The sequence below is a fragment of the Zalophus californianus genome, chromosome 4 (genome assembly GCF_009762305.2).
Source record: "Zalophus californianus isolate mZalCal1 chromosome 4, mZalCal1.pri.v2, whole genome shotgun sequence".
NCBI classification, from domain to species: Eukaryota; Metazoa; Chordata; class Mammalia; order Carnivora; family Otariidae; genus Zalophus; species Zalophus californianus.
In genome coordinates this window covers 165,031,801-165,055,411 of record NC_045598.1, presented here as the reverse complement: position 1 = coordinate 165,055,411, position 23,611 = coordinate 165,031,801, and the positions used below count along the sequence as shown (strand labels likewise).

Sequence of the window (23,611 nt, the reverse complement as noted above, 5' to 3'; positions counted from 1 at the left end):
TTGATTTCTCTTACATCAAGTTCTAAAAGAAGAAAATATATTTACTTTCAGGAAAAAGAATACCTAATACAATGTGCAGGACTTCATTTGAGGATTTAAATGTAAATTTTGTATTTCAAACTTTTGTTTGAATCGGATATGTAGAGTTGAATTTTAAACAGCAAATATGCTTGTAAATTTTGAAGTTCAAGTCAAATAGTATCATTGACAAAGAAAAAAGTTTGCATTTTCATGATGCAAAATATCTGGATGAAAAATTTTTAAAATAGATGTCCTCCAAGTTTAATGGATATAAAGTAACTTACATAAGGATATGTAACTAACAAGGGCAGAAGCAAGGCTTGAACTTAATATCTCTGACTCCAAACCTCGTATTTCTAATTTCATTAGAAATTGCCTTACTATCATTTGTATTCCCTGTTGACACAGTGACAACTTAGAAATATTTGAAAATATCAAGATGTCTTTTCTCTCTTGCACTGCTTTGATATTCATATTCAATGTGTTGCCCGGTAAATTTTCAACTTAGTTTTCGTTGATGAGGTCTGTTATTTTTAAAGATATTGACTGAATTAATATATGATTATTGACTATTACACTTAACACCTTAGCAGTAATCAGTCCAATTCCTTTTCTCTCTTTCTCCCTCTCTCTTTTTTTAGTTTTAGCATAGAACCTAACTATGACTTCCTCTATATATATGACGGACCAGACAGTAATAGCCCGCTGATTGGAAGTTTTCAAGACAGCAAGTTACCAGAGAGAATAGAGAGCAGCTCAAATACTATGCATTTGGCTTTTCGGAGTGATGGATCTGTTAGTTACACTGGATTTCATTTAGAATATAAAGGTAAATGTGAACATTAGATTTCAGCAGCATGATTTAGATTGTATTTTATACAGGAAAATAATTCTGTATTGGCCATTGTCAGTGGTTAGTTATCTGTGTATTTCTTAATGCAGATTACCTACAATTCATCTTATAAAAGGGCTCTCACTGTATACTTTTCCTATCAGTGAGAAGGAAATTAGCATTTCTCTAATTACTACCAAAGGAAATGTATCAGGCAAACAAATTAGCAATTAGTACATTGTGGTAGTTGGCTAAGACCACAAAATATTTAAAAAAACAACATTAACAAATTTTTTTGGAAGCTGAGCTTCACTCATCTTTATTCAGAGACTACTCTCAGTGATAAGGAGAACAAAGTATACTGATAATTACATTTCAGAAAATGTCTAAAGATATTTGAATGTGTCAATATTCAGAATAGAGAAAATAAAATATAGTGATAATTATAACATTTTAGAATATTTCTGCAAATATTTAAATGAATTACAATGCCTATGTATGTTTATAAATACATTTTTCTTAACTTTTATTCTATGACTATGAGAAAAAATAGATCTTAGTTGTTTAAATTAAAATTTTTTTTCCAATAATTGAGTTCAAAAATGATATACTGATAATTTATCTCAAGTTATCAATTGAGTACTAAAATATATATTTTGGATTTGTTACCACTTTTTTATTATGAAATATTTTCAATAACTGAAGATTATACAGAATAACAAAACAAACTTCATAGTATCCACCATCCAACCTGACAAACCTTAATATTGTGCCATATTTGCTTCAGACCTCTTTATTCTTGTCTTAAGAAATATAATATTAAATATACAATTGAAACTCCTTTTGCATTTGCCATGGAACGGGGTGGGGGTATGTCTCTTCAAGTCTATCAAAAGAAGTAAAGATTAATCCCACAACTTTACATGGCATGGTTTAAGGAAGGCTTTTGTAGGGAGAGGGAAAACACAAATTAGCAATATACAGATGCTTGGAATCCTCCAATAGCTCCAACAAAATTTGGGAATGCATGCCGAGGCCATGTTATCTACTGGATATAGAAATGATGTGGATTTCATTACATTGGAAAGGCTGAGCCCTCTATGAGTCTCTCATCTTACGGAGGAAAGTAAGAAAATGGCCTTATCAGTGAAAGAATTTATAAGCTGCTTGACACCAGACAGTGAGGATTTGGGGTGCCAGCTATTTATTGGGGGTCTCTGCAAATGCTGGCTGCTCCAAACCAGAGGACTCCGGAGAAGTTTAGGTCTTCTAACTATGGTCTTAATGCAGGGTTGAACTTAAGCACCATGCCAATCTCTCCATGTGGAAGGGCCTCCCCACACCATACACTAGGCAGGCAGGACCCAACTAGCTGGCTATCCAGGCAAACCATAATGAGCACTCTACTATAGTTGTTTTTTGGGTTTTTTTTTTTTATGACTATAGCTTTAAAACAAGTACTGATATGAGGTAAGCAGATTACCCTACCTTATCCTTCTTCAAAATGGTCTTGGTGTCTATTAACCTTTATAACTTCTATTTTGCTTTTAGAATTAAGTTCTTTCTGTCTGTTGAATTTGATTGGGACTGCATTGTATTTATAAATTATTTAGAATAAATTGAAGTATGTATGATATTTAATCTTTTCATCTACTATTATGGCATATCTCTCAATTTACTCATACCTTCCTCGTTGCCTTTCAGTAATAGTTTACAATTTTCTTTATAAATTTTTCTCATCTAAATCTTAAATGTCTTGTAGTTTCCATTGTAATTAATCTCACTTTCTATTAGATTTTACTGGTTGTTGCTAATACATGGGTTTTTGTAATTACTTAGTCTCTAGCAAACTGGCTTAAGTCTTTCATCAGTTATCATAATTTTTCTATGGATTTTTTTGGATGTTTTATGCCAACAGTGACAGTTCTGTTTTGTTGTATTTGTTTGTTTGTTTTTCTAGTCTATATGCTCCCCCACCCCTCACCCCCTTGGCTTAATGATCAGGATAAGAAAGTCAGTACCACATCAAATTAAAACAGTGGTAGCCATTGTTCTGTCATTACTGACTTTTTTTTTTTTGTCATTACTGATTTTAAAGAGAATACATCTAATGTTTTACCTTTAAGTATGATATTTACTATTGGTTGCGGTAATGCTAATAAGGGCTAACATTTTTTAACTCATTGTTTTCAGAGACATTTCAAAGTTATTTACATGTAAAAATCGTTTACCTCTATGAATGAAGAAGTTTTAGCACAACAACGTTCAGTAATTTGCCCGGTTATGTGGCAGAGCTAAGATTTGATGCAGAGTGGGCTCCAGAATCCCAGCATTGACATTCTTACCCAAAATGTTACATTACCTAGATATATATTTTATCAATTATAGGAAGTTCCCTTCCATTCCTGATTTACTAAAAATCGCTTAATCATAATGGGATTTAATTTTATCAACTGTGGGACACCTGGTTGGCTCAGTCTGTTACGTGTCTGCCTTCAGCTCAGGTCCTGATCCCAGGGTTCTGGGATCCAGTCCGGAACCAGAACCAGGCTCCTTGCTCTGCAGGAAGCCTGATTCTCCCTCTGCCTGCTTCTGCCCCTGCTTGTGCTCTCTCTCTCTGACAAATAAATAAATAAAATCTTTAAAAAAATATTTTATCAACTTCTTTTTCATCAACTATTGAAAATATTACAAGGTTTTCCTTTGTGAAACTCTTAATTTGGTAAATTATATTATACTTTTTCTAACATTAAAACATCTTCACATTCATAGGATAAAAGCGATTTCCTTTTTTTTTGCTTTTATTATACTTTGCTGATTTCAGTGCATTAAAATATTAAATTTTTGTAATTATGGCATATATTGCCATGGGCTTATTACCATCGATTAAAAATTTATTATCTTTGATCTCTTACCATGAGATTAGTCTGTAATTTTCCTTCCTTACACTTGTCTTTGTCTAGTTTTGATCAACATTATACAACCCTCTAACTTTGGGAGCATTTTTATTTTCTAGTATTTAGAATAGTCTGTATGAGTTAGGAATCATCTGTTTCTTAAACATTTGCTAGAAATTTCCTGTAAAAATAGGGACTTGGTGATTTGATGCAGTAGAATTTTGTGGTTATATATCTATCCAGTTTTGCTACTTTATCTTAGATTTTTGAAAGTCTGTTTTCTAAGAATTATTTTCATCCATCCAAGTTTTCAAGTGTATTGGCATAAAACTATTTTCAGTATTTTCTTATTTTATTTGTTGCTGTATGTTTTTATTAACATTGTTTAGGATGTGTGTTAATATTGCTTTTATTCATAGTATTTATTCCCTTCTATTTTCTCTGGATTTGCTTTCCCTTTTTTCTAGTTTATTGAAATAAATACTTAACTTATTAATATTCAGATTTTTTTCTCTTCTAATATGAACTTTTGTGGCTATAACTTTTTTCTAAGTACTATTTTACATGCTTTGCAAAAGTTTTAAAGTGTAGAGCTTCATTATTAATCATTCTAAACTTGTCCTAATACCACTGCATTGATTTTTTTTCTGTTTAAGAGTTATTTAGAAATAACATCAATTAATTTCAATCTATATATAATTATACATTTTTAATTTACTTGCACTGTGGTAAGATATGTATGATTCCAATTGCTGGGCATGACTGCTGTATGGCCTGTGGTATGGTCAATTATTATGCCTGTCCCTGTGTGCTAGGCAAAAAGAGCACGATTTAATTGATGGGTGAAAGTTTTTATATATATCCATTAAATTAAGCCCTCCAATTATATTTCTCAAATATTTATATCTTCACTATTTTTTTTAAAATCTCCTTGGTCAAGCGATCATTGAGACACTTGGGCATATCTATTATAATTCTTAATTTTTAACTTTTTTCTTAAAATTTTGACCATTTTTGTTTTATGTATTATGGGAACTTATTTTCAAGTACATATGAATTATATTTTTCTTTTCTTTTATTGGTGCATTGAATTTACTCCATTTATATTTATTTGCCTTTCAGATCTTATTTCTACTCTTTTTGTAATTTCATTTTTTTTCTTTTCTCAAATAACCATATAATCACCTGATACTTTGTTGTTTATTCACGTTTATTTACCATATGCACCCCCATTTACTCCACTAACTCCCCACACATATGCTGAAATACAAGCTTCTTAAGAGCAAGAACTCTGTTATTCACTGCTGTACAATTAATGCCTTTCAACAGTACCTACACATCATAATTGGGTGGTAATTATTGAAATGATTGGTTTTGAGCAGCTACAAGAGGTGTTTTCTCATTTTAAATCAAGTCATAATTAGAAACATAGAATAATAACATTATTGAAAAATAAGATCTTAGAGATGCATTTCTGTCCTGCATTTTATAAAGAGAACTTGGCTCTTTAGGAATATCTTCTTGTATCTGCCAGCAAACAGGCTTCTAAATAAGACCTATTTAAAAGGAAAAGAAAAAGGAAAGGAAAGGTAAAGAAAAGAAAGAAAGGAAAAAGGAAAGGAAAGGAGGAAGGAAGCAGGCAAGCAAAGAAGGAAAAAAAAAACTGGAAGCAAGCCAGTACAGCTAGGTCCTACTGTAAAACATTTCCAGAGATCACTAGGAGAAAAGATACAGGAAAAATGCCACTAATTCTGCCCTGCTCAGGGCAGATGGTACTAACTGATTCCAGCATTAGGTCCTGTGGAAACAGGAACTGACATCACAGTCCTTTCTCTACCAACATTCCAGGCAGCCATTCCCAAATCCATGTAGTTAAGCAGTTGAGATAAAACCTACTCTCCATTTTTCTTAGCTAACTGTACGTGCACTCCTGCTTCCCAGCTTGATCCATTTCCATGTCCCATTATTTCCAATTCCTAAGATTTACGCTGCCTTAGGAAAAGGGCCACAGATGCAAATTTTTTAAAAGATAAAACTATTCATTATGTACCTAATCTATTCTAGGTACAATGATCAGCTCTTTTTAATGAATTATCTCTATCCTTCCTATGAGCAGGTACACTTATAAATGCAACAAAAATACTAAAGTAACAGAATTGGGTGCTAAGTATTGCTACCCCTATTTTACAAATGACAAAACTAAGGATCAGATTATTAAAAAGTTATAGGAAATGACATAAATTATTATTACTACTAAGAATAAAGGCAAATAAAAATATAAAATACAGAGAGAAATACATAATCATGCCATGAACTTGTCTTTCTGGACCCTACAATTACTCCCCACCATGCTTAGCTACTACACCAATACTCACTTAGACACAATTTCATGAAGTCTTATTTTATACTTATATTTTATACTCCAAAGAGTATTTCTTCTGATGTTAGTATCAAGTTCATGGCACTCCGTAAATCCAACCTAATTAATTCTCTGGACTGGTCCTCACAATTCTCATCCATGGGGAAGTTCCATTCCCCACTTCAGGGTCCCCAGGGTCTTTTTCATCAGCCTCCCTATTTCCTATCCTCATTTCAAAAAACGTTACCTCTTTAATTGTCTAGTTTCTTAAAGCTAATAAAATGGTCCTTATGTTTATTTCTGCCATAGACACCTCAGAATTTTCCTAAAATATGCACCCCCCCCAAAATAAACTGACATATGCATTGAGACCCTGGATGGTAAAAAGAGTTTCCCTTTGTCATTTGTAATACATGTCCTGTACCTTCACTTGAGCATGTTCTGTTGGCACTGAAAAGTAAAGCTTTTATGTCTTGACTCACTCTAAATACATAATAATGTTTTTAGTAGGCCTTTAATTTAAACGCAACACCTACCTCTATTAGAGCTCACACCAGAGTATAGTTACCACTGCTTGTGTTCAGATCTTTCTCTCCATTTCCCCCTTGAAGACAGACATTGAATCTTATTTTTGCTTGTGTGCAAATACACAGTAGTTGTGCAATGAACCAATGCTATATTTTAACATTGCAAAAACACAAGCCTGCTAACATGGATTCTGGAAGGAATAGCACTTTTCACTTATGTAAAGCAAATTGTGGATATGCTTTTATGTTGTAGACAATAGTAAACTGGAGCAGGAAGTAGAAGTTTGGGGCTGAAGGGAAGACATTTGGCTAATTTTAAAACAATGTCTCCATGAAGAGTTCAAATTAGGCCTAGTCTCCATTGTAATTTCAATGAGATATAATATTAACAAACTTACAGTAGAATAAATATTTAGAGTTTAAACAGTGCTCTCATTTGCATTGTTTTAATATTAAGACCATTTTAGGTTATAATGTTAATAAGTGTCTTAAATTTCATAATTACAACATTTATATAAATGTGACTCATATAGTAGTAATATTTGTATTCTTTTAACAAAATATATTGATTCTGATGGAGAGAGAATATACAGTTTTGTGCTACTGAAGGAGACCTCCTGGCAGCTGGTGTTTTAGCTAGCAAGGGATGCCAATTTATAGACACCAATACGTACAGTGGAAGACTTATGACTGATTGTTTATATATGGTATAAGTTAGCCACTTGCTCCAAGAACCTTAACAGTATCATAAATTACATTCTAAATTAACATACCAATTTAAGATATTTTTTTCACAGAGCAACTTATTACATTTCAATGTTACCCTGAGGTATTCTGGGGGCAATTGTTTAATTTCCCTTGCAGAAATACTTTCCAAAATAAGAGAGATACATGTATGGCTTATACTTATTCTCTAAAAGCACCCTGGGACTTGAGTTCTTAGGTGAGCTCTCACGCTAATAATAGGGAGGCCTCGTGGGACTGATTATGATCAGATGAGGGAAATATAATGCATATACATTTTGAAGGGAGCTTAGTTCTTAGTGGGCTGAATTCATGCTAGCCGGTATATGCCCATCCACACATGTTCACTATCCTGGAAATAACAGGCAGTTACATACTCTGGTCACCCTTGAAAACCAAAAATAACATATAACTACTTATGATTATACAGACTGACGTTATTCATAATAATGGCCCCTTCATGAGCGTATAGCTCTATGTGGGAATAAATTTTGAAGTAGAATCCCTTTTATGATTCTTTTTCTCCCAGAAAAAAAATTTATTTATAAATCAATCATTACATATGAATTCAACAAACATAATTATCACTGTCTTGTGCAAAGTATGATAAAAAACTTCATAGTGTTATAGACATGCTTGTTATATATATTTATATATTATCTCAACATCTGTCTGTTTTCAGGAATAGAATGGAAATAAGAGCATAATAAAGTTTTAATTTTTCCAATTGAATCTTCTCTCAAGGCACAGTATATGGCTTTCTAATGTCATTTTTTTTTCATTAAAATAAGCATTTAGGACACTGTAATTGTTGGTGGAAAAACTCTGAAAAATAAATGCTTTGTAAAAATTTTTTAAAAACCATATCTAAGATATAAGCTTTATTGCTTATGCTTTATCTTGCAGCAGACATCTTATATGCTTTATTTGGAGAATATAAGGCAAGGGAGTTTTTTTGCCTAGGATCTATTCAGTAGGCAAACTACTGTGAAGGCAAACAAAATTAATTATTAATAAAAATAATAATATCAACCTGTCTGCGTCACAGTCTTTTTTTTTTTTTTCCAAAAACTCAAATCGCCTTTCCATCTACTGCCTAGAGCTTTGCATAAGAATTCTCCAGGTGTTTCCAAAATTACCAGACAATTGCTATGGCAGACCTGGAAATAAACAAGGGCCGTATTATTCATAGAAAGCTATTCACCAAGGATTTAATGTAATGTGTAAACACAATAATGAGATAAATGAATCCTCTCAAAATGAGGCTAGCAATATAAAATTGTTGCAGAGGCAATATATTTCATTTGTTGGCCATATTTCCCTTTCTTCAAAAAGTAGGACATTTGCAATATAGATTCCCTGATATGGCATTGAAACTATTGGGAAAACTTTAAAGAAGGAAAAAGCAAACTTTTCAAAAGATGAATATTAGGTGGTTACACTTGACAAAGGGATGAATCCTTTTAACCAGTAACTTCAATTCTTCCTTTGCCCTCAAGGGACTTTGCTCAATTTCACGAAGGCCAGCTATAAATGCTATGGTTTCTGATCTGCCTAAAAGTTATGTTGTGTTTCCCTGCCTTTTTAAGGAAAGGCTCAATGTACAGTTTTCCTTTTTAAAGTAAACAAACCAACTCCTGGAACACTAAAGTCCCGTTCTTAGTAACCAAATTGAGTATTCGCACCGCTGGTTCTTTTTGGAAAATGGTATTCTGTGAATATTTTACCAGGGAAGAAATATAGTTTGTTGGATTGAGAAGTGATTTTTATTGTGAATTCTGAATAATATGTAGGGTGCAAATTTCATGTGTGTGCACCTGTGTATATGCACTTAGAAAAAGATCAAGTTACTTAGCTTTGGATTGAAACTGAGGCATCAGGTTTATCCGACTTGCACACTCGTCCCCTTAAAGCGCTTTGTCTTTCACCTAGTCAGGTCATTTCTCTCTCGATGCTCAGCTTAGATGTCAATTCTTCAGGAAGATTCCTGAATGCTTCCCCTTACGCCATAATCATTACAGTTACAAGCATTTATTTAATATAATTAATAAACTGTAAATGCCATGTTGGCCAGAATATATTCTGGTTGTCCACTGCTATATTTCCAGTTTGTTGGGTAGTGTGGGCTCTAAAGTACTTATTGGAAAAAAAAGGAAAGAAAGAAAGCAGAACTTCGTTCCTTTGATAGTCTATTTAAATCACTTCAATGTTTGGTTCTGCCATTTCCTCTTTAGTTGAGTTGGGAGAAATCTTGTGTAATGTTCTTTCTAAAGCACCAATTTCTCCTCATTTCCTATGAATGTTGAAGTACTTTGAACTCTGTAAACTTTTATGAATGGAAGAAATATATTCCTACTGTTGCAGTTAATCAGAGTTGGATATATTACAATAAAATAATTTCTGTGATAGCCAAACACTAAGATATTGTTGACTTAAATCCCGGTGATTCCATGAGTCATGTGCAGAGATGCACCCACCTCCTGGCTTCCCATGAACATAAAATAAATTCTAATCTACAAAATCACATTTGTTACCCTGAACTTGTGGTGGCCCTTACATTTTTGTACTATTTCTTAAGGAATCTATAATAATAACAATAATAAAATAGAAATATTAAGGCATTTGTTTTAGAGCTTATTCCCAAAAATGGATGAACTAATCTTTCTGTTTCTCTACATATTTTCAAAATGTTCATGTTCTGTCACTCTCTTTAGTTCACTATCTGGGTGCACAGAAAACTTTTAGTGCCTTTGTTGTGAATGGACTTAATATTCAATGTGTCTGTTAGTGTTAACTTTAAAAGTACTTGACTTTTGGACACCTGGGTGGCTCAGTCAATTAAGCGCAGGCCTTCGGCTCAGGTCACGATCCCAGCGTCCTGGGATGGAGTCCCGCCTCAGGCTCCTTGCTCAACGGGGAGCCTGCTTCTTCCTCTGCCTGCCATTCTCCCTGCTTGTGTGCTCTCATGTGCTCTCTCTCTCTCCCTCTCTCTGACAGATAAATAAAATCTTAAAATAAATAAATAGATAAATAAATAAAAGTACTTGACTCTAACATAGACTCTCTGCTCCAAAAGATCATGGTTTGTATGTCATAAAGATTTTGCTGCTATTTGATAATGGGCAGACCTCTGATAGGAATGGGGAATAACTATAAGAGATGGGTTACAAGAAATGATTTCAGGGTAGAGAAAATTTTACCTTCCTCCCAGTGGTGAAATGAACTGAGCTCAACATAGGCAGTAGTATCATTTCCTGGTTCAGTCACAAGGAATGAGTGTACATTATTTGGGAGAAGAGCTTTTAAATAAATATTAAATAAAGAAATAAGTACTTCTTTTCCAATCATTTAAAATATTTATGCATGGATTATAGCATATAATAATTTATAATAAACTCTAAAACTCTATGCTTGACTGTATATTAGATGAATCTTAATAAGACTAATGAAAAGTTTTATTCTCTTACTCATCAATATGAATTAGCAAAATGTCAGGTATGATTTTGGGCTACTTTGTACTTTGAGCCCTCAAACAGAAGCAAAAGGGTGCTGGTACTTTCCCATCTGTTTAGAAATAGAAATAAAGAAATATTAAAGGTTTCAAAGGAAATAGTATTTTAAAGCAATTCATTTTATATCAACACTGTTTTTCAGCAAAACTTCGAGAGTCCTGCTTTGATCCAGGCAATATAATGAATGGCACAAGACTTGGAATGGATTATAAATTAGGGTCAACAGTCACCTATTACTGTGATGCTGGTTATGTTCTTCAAGGTTATTCGACACTCACCTGTATCATGGGAGATGATGGAAGACCTGGATGGAATAGAGCCTTACCAAGTTGTCATGGTAAGAAACATTTTTTTTTTTTTTTTGCTGAGTTTTTATTATTAGACAGAATCAGGAAATATTTAAAGCCATTTCTCTATTTTTAAAAATCAACCACTTAACATTCAATCTACAAGTGTGGTATAGGCCATGCAGAGATTTTATCAAGGATTTTTAAATTGGATTCATTAAAGAAATGGTTTTGGGAAAGTGCTTATATTCCCAGGTGTCTCTAAAGCACTGCACACATTATTGTAGGCGAGCTCTCTGAGCATAAGGGTATTGCCTATTGTATTCTGTGTTCAGGACTTAGAGGAGTGCCTGAAAAGATTAGGTGCTCAGAAGATATTGGCTGAGTAAATGAAGAATGAACACACCGAAAATGACCTTTCAACAAAATAGAGAAATGCAGTGACTTAAATATTATCAAGAACTGGTGATAAGTCTTTATCCAAACTATACATTTCTCCTAAAAATTATGGTTGCCTAAAAATGAAAACCATGTTGGAGCTGCTGAGGAAGCTCTAGTTGGCGGGGGGGGGGGGGGGGGGGGGGGGCTCAAGCACAAAGTAAAATGGAGGAGGACCTAAAATTAGTTTCAGTAACAAAATATCAGATATGTAAGTTACCATATCTGCCACAGCTAGAGTTAGTAGGAGACCAGGGCATCAGATGCAGTTTGATGCAGGAACTGGCAGTGATCATAGCCAGAAGACTGCTGATCTGAGGGAAAAATTTAGGAAAAATATATTCAAGGGGAAGAGACTTACTGTTTTTGAGATTAAGGAAGTCACTGGACAGGCATCAGACACAGAGACATCACCCACCCATAGGGCGTAGAATTTGCTAAGTGTTTAGCCAAAGTAAATGAACAGCCCACTCAATTCTGAAAAGTTCATGAATATATATTTCTGGATAAATTCCAGGAGGATTTTCCAAAACAAGGACCCATTTGCCACTTCATGGACCTAGTGACCCATGGTCTTTCCAAAACCCATACCTGAGTGTTAAATAGGAAATCCAACACAGTGGTTTAAAAATTTTAATGAAAAACAGGACATCCTAAAATAAAGCTATATACAGTTCAATTGCAGACCATAGAAATTTTTATTTCAAGCTTTTGAAGATGGATTTTATAACTAAATAAAATAATATTGCATGTTGAAAAATCATATGCTTGCATACAACTCTATGAGGATAGAGGTATAGTGAAAAGTAAAAAAAAAAAAACAACAACAAACAGTTCAGTAAGGAGAGAGAAACAATGATATCACTGTGGAAAGTTACCACAGACTCCATAGTCAGGTGAATGATCCTAATGCATTGTACAAAACTGACATGGAGATGATATCATCTAGTGCAGATTTTCCAAACCAGGGCTCACCAGCAGTGAGTCATAAAATCAATTCACTGGGTCATGACCAGCATTTTTATAATTGATATAACGTTGAATAAGGTAAAATAATTAAAATAAAATAAAAGATAAATATATAAAAAGAAGAGAAAAATATTATAATTCAAAGACCATAGTAAAGATAAGTATTGTTTTGTGGGACTTTTTTCAGCTACGTATAGAGAGATGAATAAAATACAATGAATATACCCATGTGATGTGTGTGTGTATGAGTACATGTACATGTGTATGTGTATATTGCCAATACAATAATGTATATTTCTTACTATGAATTTCAGTGAAAAAAAGCAACAATTTTGATCTAATGATTAAAAGTATGGAATTTTGGTGTTTGTTACAAATAGTAATTTTTTCTCATTGTATAACGTTTTCACATATTAGAATTATGTACATATGATTTCCGACTTTCATAAGTCATCTAACCTTTCTGTCCCTCATCTCTAAAATGGGGGTAATTGAAATTCTTTACTTCAAAATGTTGCAATAAGAAATAAAGAAATGGTACATATCTATTAAACGGTCATTCTGTTAATAACAGAACAGCCAGTTAATTCTTAATTGATGGCTTCATCTATTAGAGGATAAAGGGAATAAAAGGAGAAATAATTATGTTGGATTTAATTCTGCCAAAGAGAAAAAAATAACTGATGACAGGAAAGTTTATAGAAAGCTTAAGAGAAAAAGTGATTATATTGTCTTAAAATTCAGAGGCATGCAAAAGAGAAATCTGTATATAGCCAGAAAATTCATTAAAATAACATGGAAAATTTCCAGGTGCCAGACAAGAAATAACCAAAATCCTGACAGAGAAAAACCAAAGGATACAGAAAACCATAGATCAAAAGGGTAGGTGTTAATCAATGGGATAAATTATTAAATACATGGTTTTCAATGACTTAGCTGAAAAAGTCAGGAGCACCAGAGTAAAGTATGCATTCACCAAGAATATGCCTGCCTAAAATAATCCCATTTCTTTCCAATAGGTTTCTATATTGATAGGTCATAGAAATATTAATTTCAGCATGGAATATGCCATAATATAAACAAATGATCCTTCCTAACCAAAAAATTTCATGGGATCAATTATAGCCTAATTAAGTATATTTCATGTTGGTGACTAGTCCTATCTACAAACAAGAGAGAGGGAAGAGTAGACCTGGGTTCAAATCCTCTTACTATATCTATGACCTCTGGCAAGCCAAGCCTTGATTTTTAAATTCCTAAAACTGGATCATAGTTATTAATTCAATAGGTTATTGTGACTATTCAATTAATTGCAGTACATACAGAGGGCCTAGTAAATTTCCCAGCAAATACTGGAATATTAATACATTTGATTTTCAAAGTGTTCTAAAAGAATCACAGCACTGGAAAACATGCATTGCACTTTGCATTGCATGTTATATTTAGTGGAATTAGTATATTTCTGTCATTTTAACATTAATTAAATCTAATTTATTAACGTTATTATATGGATACACATTTACTCCTAAAAATAGCACAAATGTTTAGTACTTTTTAAATTCCTTAAGAATAATCTTCACTATCAATTGAGTTTGATATGACTAGATTTTTACCCATAATACCAAGACACTATGGAAAAAAGTTATTCTGTAAATACTTTATGCTTGTTAATACCTTAATTAACTTAATACCATAAATACCTTAACCATGTTAAAAATATGACCACAACTGATAATTTTTAGTATAGGAAAGGGGGGAGGAAAGGTCCATGTTTTAGAACTAGGTCTATTTAACTCTAAACAATGATTTAAAAACAAGAGAAAACCTAAAATCAACTATGTGACCTTACACAATTTATTTTGTGTATCTAATCATGAGATGATATTGTATAATTTGTAAGGTTGTTGGGAGAATTATATTAAATAACTTACTTAAAACATTTGGTTCTGAGTTTTCTGGCTGGCTCATTTGGTAGAGCATGCAACTCTTAATCTTGGAGTCCTGAGTTCAAGCCCCATATTGTGCCTAGAGCTTACTTAAAAATTATAAACACAATAAAATATAAAAAATAAATTAAAAATACATTTGGTTCTGAAGCTGTTACTGTCTCATAAGGAGAGCTTAATATATTTTAGTTTCTTGATCACGCTCACACATATCTATTTGTTTTCCCTCATAGTAATTATACAGAAATCCAAAATACACAGAACTGGCTGACTTTCAGATTTAATAATTTAATACTTTGAAAGTCAAAATTAGTGGGTAAAGCATGTGCAATAGAGCCAGAGGGTTTGTTATTCATAAGGATAAGTTTTAAATTAAGATATATTTTGCATTTTTATCAAAGTAAAATATACATGTGATAACTAAGAAAATAATATAATATAGGTTTCCATTTAAAGTAATTTAAAGCAATGGTCACCTGCCCCACACCACCCTCTCTTCTGCTATTCCTCAGCTGAGTCTTCTAATAATTTCTATTTCTCTTCAATATTCCAGAATTAAGTTATTTTTGTGTATTCTAGCAACTGCCTTTGTCATATATTGTTTATGCCTCTGTTTTTAATTTCATTAATGCTTGAGAATTAGATTGTCAGGCTCTGATGCTTTTCATGTTAAGTCTTACCCCGCAGTAAAATTTTGACTACTGTCTCTGAGAACATGAGCAAGAAATCTGGACTGACTGAAAGTCTTTGCTTTACAGTATGTAAGTAGGGAGCTATTAGACTATAATCCCTAAGTGCCAAAATAAGGAAAGCTTTTTATTTTATTTTTTACATAAAAGCGAACACCAACATGACCATACTTTGTAAACTCTTTAAATGCAGTGTTTTGATTTTTCTTATAATGTTTCACTCTGGAAGACTATAAACTCATAAGGTCTTGGGCTACATATAACTTTTTAACATTCAATGCATTAATTTATACAAGCAGGCTCTCAGTAAATATTTTTAACCTGAACTGAACCACAAGAATTTACAGTTTGTCTATTTTAGAAGATAGTTTTTTTTTTTTTATCATGGTTTAAGATTGTGTACATTTTAAATCTGAAGAAAATATTTTCAAGAGCTTATGTTGGACACTGGGAGATTGTATTTGTCAGAAGTAGATCCAAAATGATAGCATCCTGTGGTAAGTCCTGCTCAGTGATGAGAAACCCTGCAGTTTATCTCATGGAGAATGTCACATGTATTAAATGATAGCAAAACCAAATATCTGTACCTGCAATTCACTTTGCGATTAAAAAAAAATGTGTTTGGAAAATAATTTCTTCCCTTCTTATTTTTCACACTTTGACAAGTATCTTTTGAAACTCTGTGCTACTTTAGTTATCTATAGACACACTGGATTAACATAGAAGTCCTGTTGTTCTTATCCATAAAATGACTCAATATTATGTAAAGATAATGAAACACAAATAATGGCAGATTCCATATTTTTCCCTTAATGTTCATTACTTGATTTATTTCATCTAATGGCATTGCAGCTGTTAATATAAACACACATTTACCTTGATCTAGGGCATCAGCTATCTCTTACCTCTTAGTCTCTCTTCTAGCTAGTTTCTCCCTTTCCCATGTTCCCCAATAAAATCTCTTATGAACACAACAAAGTAATCTTTCAAACAAATGTTAGATTGGGGCTCCAGGATGGCTCAGTTGGTTGAGCGTTTGACTCTTGATTATGACTCAGGTCATGGTCTCTGGATCATGGGATTGAGCCCTGTGTTGGGCTCTGCACTCAGTTCGGAGTCTGTTTGGGATTCTCTCTCTCCCTCTCCCTCTGTTCTTCCTCCTGCTCACATGCTCTCTTTCTCTCTAAATAAATATGCAAATAAAGAAAATCTCTTAAAAAATAAAAAATAAAAACATACGTTAAATTATATCAAAATCCACCATTGGCTTTCTAAATCTGAGTAAACTCTATAGATCTTATAACATGAAGTTCCACTTAATCTGTCTATATAAACTCTGACCTCTTTTCTCCCTCTCTACTATACTCTTTGGGCCACAAAGCTTCCTGGATGTTTCTTGAAATCACTGTTCACACTTCTGCCTCAGAGCTTTTGCACTTGCTGTCCTTTCTATCTGAATGCTTTTTCCCCAGCATTCTGGCTGAAGCTCTCAGATTTCCTTTAGGCATGTCTTAGTAGCAGAAAAACATTCCAACTTACCCTTCCCTTGCTCCCTAAAACTTCCAGGATGGAATCAAATAAATCTAAAGTTGAAATAATAGGTCCTTGGTAAAGATATCTCTGGTGTTGTGTAAAGCCCCAGTTATTTTAGAGCCTTAGAACTCTGAAAGGTAAATCATTAAATTTGGGAGTACTAGCCATAGTACTAATACAATATTTTTTAATTGAGGTGTAATTGACATACATTATATTTGTTTCAGGTATACAACATAATGATTTGATATTTGTATACACTGTGAAATGTTCACCACATTAAGTATAGTTTAAATCCATCACCATACAGTTTACGATTCTTTTATGATAAGTAATTTTAAGTCTACTCTCTTAGCAACTTTCAAATATGCAAGACAGTATTATTAACTATATCATCATGCTATACATTACATACCCATGACTTATTTATTTTATAACTGGACCAATGCCATATTCTTGATCTTTTCTATTGCTATAGCATACAGTGAGCATTCAATTGACAGCTAATTAGAATAATAAGACCCTAAGAATAAACATATTTGGAGAATATGTTAGAGAGAATAGAAGAGATGGTATCATACATTCCTTTTTTTCAGGCATTCAAAAGTACCAATTATATGCCTGGTCCTGCACTAACTATGAATTCAATATGGTTCTTGCCTTTAGAGAATTTATAATCAGATGAAATAAAGCCGGTGAGGTCAATTGCTAGAAATAAAAACAGAGTGCTGAGAGCACGGCGTGGAGGTGCATCTGACCCAGTCACAAAGAGAAATCAGAGAAGTCTTCCTTATGAAAGAGACACATGAACTGAATATTAAAAATATAAAGAAGGAACCAGGTGAAGTACAAGACATAAGGAGATGCTGTGTTTCACACCTAGGGTTGAGCATTTATAAACATGAAGAAGCAAGAGCAAACCAGAGAAAGTAGATAGAATTTCAAGCAGCTCAACTGGGCAAGCCCATAGAGAGGACTGAGAAGAGATAATAACTTGTCTGTGTTGAGAACAGTTGGAAGTTTTGTATACATATTATTTTATGCCTTACTACAACTCCATGAATTAGGGACTGCTAATATTCTCATTTTACAGATGAGGAAACCAAGACACAAGGACAGGTTCAGTCACTTGCTCAAAGTCATAGTTGCCTGCCAGTCATGTTTTGGAGTCCAGTCTTAATCACTGCCCTCTGATTAATGACCTTGCATTGATCTTTTTTATATCTCTGAAGCCTAACAGTTATCGCATATTGCAGGTGGTTAAATGTTTCATGAATGGATGCATGGCATCAAAAATAAGTGGTGAGATTTCCCCACTTATTTCTAAAATCTTCCTCCAAGCTAAGTATGAGAATTAAGAAAAAGTAAATTCCTACCAATAACTAATAAAAAGTGTTCATCTGAAAAGCATTTTTGTATTTCATCTGAAACACAACCTTACACAGATACCCTAACAGATTTAGTCAGTGTTAGTTATTTTGAACATCTGCACCATTATTTTCAATCCCTCTGTTTCTCTCATGTTAATGTAGTCTTAGATTCTGGGGGAAAAAAAGATTATGTAACTCAGTCACTGATGACTATAAGTCTGTCCAAAGTACATACACAAGAGTGTTATGATTAGACATCCAGTAGTCATCTGATACCATTCATTGTTCAACTTCCAACTCTATGTGGAATGATAAAATCTTTATAAAATAATAATAATAAATAAATAAATGGAGAGCCCTTTGCACTATCAACTGAAGAGAAAATGTGGAACAAATAAAAAATAAAAAGTTCATTTTATAATTGTAGCTCTCCAACTTTACAGTTATCTCTCATTAGTAACATCATATGACCTTTTAATTAAATCATACTGCTTTAGTGTATGAAGTAGATAACTCAACTTTTATTCCAGATCTTCTGCTTAAACGGCATGCTTGCCTTGGGCTAATCTCTTATTGCAAATGTCCTTAAGGTTTATAGAATTTTTTTGAGATTTGAAAAAGTCTGGAGTCCCATTGCATTATAAATGAATATAGACATTATGTAATCTAATATATTGAGCCATTTAGCATTTGATGCCATTTAAATATGTGACATAATTAAAGCATGTGGATGAAAGACTCATAAAACAAAGGCCTAGTGGTAAATTATTTCTGAGTATCATCAAATATCTGCCTTTCATTAGCTATACATAGGAATTTTGTTCACAGACATAATATACAGATTATGTGTCAGAATCATGTTCTACAAAGAAGTATAATGTATTTTCTATTTTTTTTAAGTAAGCTCTAAGGCCCAGTGAGGGGCTTGAACTCATGACCCCTAAATCAAGAGTCACATGCTCTCCCAACTGAGTCAGCCAGGCACCCCAAATGTATTTTCTATTTTAAAAATTTAAAGTAGTATTGAGATAAAACCAAAGCATGTTTCATTTTCATATGGGGGGGTGGAATATTATTTAAAATGAAACTGGAAGGAAAGCTTATGTGATTGAGCACCTGCTATTTCCAGGCACTCTTACATTATAACTCCAGTTGGCCTCCTGCATGCTAGTCTAGAGAATCATTAGCATTGTTATAAATAAATCCCTGCTGCTATGAATTCTGGAGCATACTATGTAGAGTCACCTATGTAAGAAGCAATTTAATTGCAAATCAATGCTTATAATTCAAAACATATTTTCTTGTGACCACTGACTTGGAGCTCATATTTAAATCACCACTTTTATTTTCTCTGCCTTTGGCATCTCAGCCACTATGCCATACCTCCAGAATGGTAGTTGCATGGCCTCTCATTATGCTTAGAAACCCCCGTTCTCCACCACCATGTAGTTTTTATACTTAAGTCAGACTTCAAACATGCCTCCCTAATGTGTTACACGTTTTTACAGAAAACCAGAAAAATAATTTATTTTACAGAATATTGAATCAACCCAGAGTTTTTCTCCTTACATATAAAGAAAGTAAAGCATACAACAGTAACTATTCATAGTCATATTGAGAATCAAACTGTATTAAGTAAGGAATGGCATTAGGATAATAAAACAACAGATCTAAGGATAGCCAAATCTTTACTTTTGTTGGCAAAACAAATACACTACTAAAAAGTTCAACCCACAAAACCCAGAGAGAAAGAAAGCAGGTTTATTACTGAATAAGCATATTTGGAATGTAATGAACACGGCAGGCTGCCTGTGAAAGATGCTACAAAGACTGGACAGAATCTCATACAAATGTATAAAGAAAGAACAAGTAACTCTTCTTTTAACTCCTTGAGAGACATATCGATGTAACTTGTCTCTGTATACCTTGTGACTACACTTTTTAAGAACTCTTAGTTAATTTCTGAAGTATGTTTCCAGAAGGCCAGCAGTCTTGCACTGTAAAATCAAAAAGTTGGGCCTATTATGTTTTAAAAGAGACACCCAAAAGGAGATTGCTGCTTTCTTCCCCTTTATTAAACATAGAACATTTCATTTTACACTTATGTTCAGCCAGAGAGCTTTTCACTTCAAGACATACACATAAAAAGACAATACAGAGCTCTCTGTGCAATAGAAAACAAATTCTTAATCCCAAATCCCAAAACCAGTCAGATTGAAATGTATGGGAGAGTTAGTGAGTAAATCTGAACCATAATCAGGTTCTAAATAGTTTCAAGCCTAAGCCAACCCCAAGACAGGGTATTTCTCCCCACATTCTTAATCTGAGTTTTAGGATATTTCTGATTCAGGGAAGAATTGATCTGTCCTGTTAGGAAGAGAGACAAAAGAGCAAGAAGGAAAGGGTTCTCCAATGCAACTCATATTTTCCAGATCTTCATAGGCCAAAGCAACAATCCCTGAGCCAAGCCCCCTTAAGGAAAAGAGAAGACAAAAAATTACAAAGGTAAAAAGAGGTGAGTTGGGAGGAATCTAATTAGAATAGGGTTTCTTTTTTGTGTGATGATGAATCCTATCCCAGAATTATCTTTTTAGGTGTATAAAATATAATAAAGCACATGGGCATGAAAGATAAACTGATTATATTGAAACACAGTTATCCAAGTACTTAAAATCTATAATTGAAAAAACAAATTTTGATGTAATAATATATGCTTCCTAATTATTGCCTTAAATTATAAGTTCTAGCAAATCTAATAACTACTTGAGGTATCTGCAACAATTATAATGTAATATAAAAATATCTGTAATTCCTGTTGGTGACAAAGTCCCAGTGGTTTGCTGCTGATGTTTGAAATTAAATGAAATGGGGGCGCCTGGGTGGCTCAGATGGTTAAGCGTCTGCCTTCGGCTCAGGTCATGATCCCAGGGTCCTGGGATCGAGTCCCGCATCGGGCTCCCTGCTCCTTGGGAGTCTGCTTCTCCCTCTGCTTCTCTCTCTCTCTCTCTCTCTCTCCCTCCCTCTGTCTCTCATGAATGGATAAATAAAATCTTAAAAATAAATAAATAAATAAAAATAAAAATAAAAGTTAAAAAAAAGAAATTAAATGAAATGGTAAAATTCAGTTAGAAAAAAAATTCCATAAGAATTGGAAAACATAAACATTTTTTCCCCATCCAAATTCATGAAACAAGAAAAAAGAACCCCTGAGCTGTAAGGAAGAGGAGAAAATGGGCCAATTTTTCCTCCTTTTCACCGTTAACATTGGCTCTTGTTTCCCCCTGGACTTCTAAAGGATAAGGAGTGTAAAATTAGAGGACCACATCCACAGTGATTGTTAACAGCTGAGCACAGTGACCCCAAACTGACCCCAACACACACACACCACCTCTTGAGACAACAGCTGAATTGAAGATGTAGGTCCCTCTGCCTTTGGGATGGAGTAGGGAAATGAAGAGGAGAGGAAAATAAAAGCCATGAGCTCCTCCTGGAAGGAACAATGCTCTGGGAGAATCACTAAATGGCACTCCTCTCTCTCTCAAGGGAAGAGCTTGGCAGAAACACCAGGTAAGTTTCCTCCTGCCCTTTCTCTAAACTTTGTATTCCTTCCTGGGATTGATGAGATTAGTTCATCCTCCTAAGGCCTTTATGAAACCCACATTATATCACCTCCAGAAGATTCTGTGGGGTCAGAGAGTTGCTTAATTCATTTTATCTAGGCCCACACCATATAGCATATCTATCAGACATTTCCTGTTCCAGTTCCAGTTTGAAATTTCCTCTCCTCCAAAGCTAGAAGGAAATAGTCAGTCAGTAAATAGTGAAGCTGGGATTCAAAACTAAATCTTGTAGATTCCAAAGCTTTGGGTTTTATATAGCATTTGCTATGCTACCCTAAGCAAATGGTTTGAAAAATCTGAGTTTTACATTCCATGCATTTAGTTAGCAGCAAGATAGCAATATACTGTATATTTTAGTTTTCCTAATATTTATAACATATTTATTAGAAGTCCATTATATAAACAGACACTGTGCTAGGCTCCAGAGGTATAAATAGTGTATTAAAAGAAATAGAAACTTTGACTTAATAGATTTTTGGAGTTAAGAGAGACAGACCCTATATAAGTAAGTGGCTTTATATAAATATAAATATGAATATAAATATAAAACAAGTTGTAATCAGTGTCCTGAACGTAATGGAATGCTGTATGATGCGATCCTCTGAACTAGTCTGGAAGACAGGGAAGACTTTCCTGAGAAATCAATGTTTGTGAAGTAATCAGGCAGGGGTAATAAATTGTCACAGATGATTTTTTTTCCCCTCTAAGCTCATTTTGTACTAATATATTAGCTGTTTTAAAACAATTTTTTAAACAATAAAAGACTGCCATCACTTAAAATCAATGAGTTAGAAATCAGAAACTAGGCAATGAAAAGGGATTTTAGTTTTTAAAAAACATCAACAATTCAGCTAAAATCATTTTAAGAATTTGTCTTCCCATATACATTTTTCTACAAAATCATAGATTAGTGATTGCTAGGGACTTGGGAGTATAGGAAATAGGGAGTGACTGCTAATGAGTATAGGAATTCTTTTGGGGATGACAGAAATATTTTAAATTAGATAGAGGGTTGGTTACACAACTTTGTGAATATGCTAAAAAAAAAACAAAACACTCAATTATATACTTTAAAAGGGTGAATTTTATGGTATGTGAATTATACCTCAATGTTAAAAATGAGTGTCATAGTATCACAGATGAACTACTAACACCCATACTATGAGTAGAATTTATATATGGTAGCATGGCAAATCTATCCAAGGAATATAGCTATTCATAGGTCTATGTCATAGGATGATTCTTCTTTCTCTAAGAATACACTCTGTTGGAGAACACAGCTCATCGAGCACTGGGGCATGAAGGGAAGGCCTTCCTAGCCAGCAAAATCAAATGAGTGAGTCCAGGCAATCAGTGAGGTGACAGATGTAGAAGCTCATATCCTACTAAGTTTACTGAGTGAGTGATTAAAATGGTTTACAAGCCACTGATTACAACACGGAGATGGATTTTTTTTTTTTTTTAGTGTTAAACAAGAGTGGAATTTTACCACAAAATTAATTCACAAGTAATAAAGACTGATTTTTGCTTGTATTTTTTGTTTTTTTAGGTGAACAGATGAGGCAATAGGAAACTCATGGCAATATTATCTTTAGTTTTCCAGATAAATCAATGTGAATGTATCAGAACTGATGGAGAAGAAAATGAAAATCAAAATAAATAAGTTACTTAGAGTAACAGTTTATAATTTAAAGAAATATTTATTACCATTATGCTAGAATAGCCTTATTGGAGGCTTATCATCTAAGACAGATAAACAAAATGAAATGCTTATAGAGCAGACATGAAGAGAAGCATGAAATGAATGGCTGGAAAAAAAAGAAATGAATGGCTGAATAATTAGATTTTTTTTTTTCTACTAAGAACA

The 23,611-nt window shown here is 33.4% G+C and overlaps 1 protein-coding gene across 4 annotated transcripts in view; it reads left to right on the top strand.

Annotated features, from left to right (window-relative positions):
• Positions 1 to 23,611, top strand: part of CSMD3 (CUB and Sushi multiple domains 3) — a 1,160,406-nt gene that overhangs the window by 904,993 nt on the left and 231,802 nt on the right. For all 4 annotated transcript variants that reach the window (XM_027574671.2, XM_027574666.2, XM_027574669.2 and 1 more), the window contains 2 exons: positions 663 to 850; positions 11,035 to 11,229. In XM_027574671.2, the coding sequence (XP_027430472.2) occupies positions 663 to 850; positions 11,035 to 11,229 (383 nt within the window). The remainder of the gene's footprint in view (positions 1 to 662; positions 851 to 11,034; positions 11,230 to 23,611) is intronic.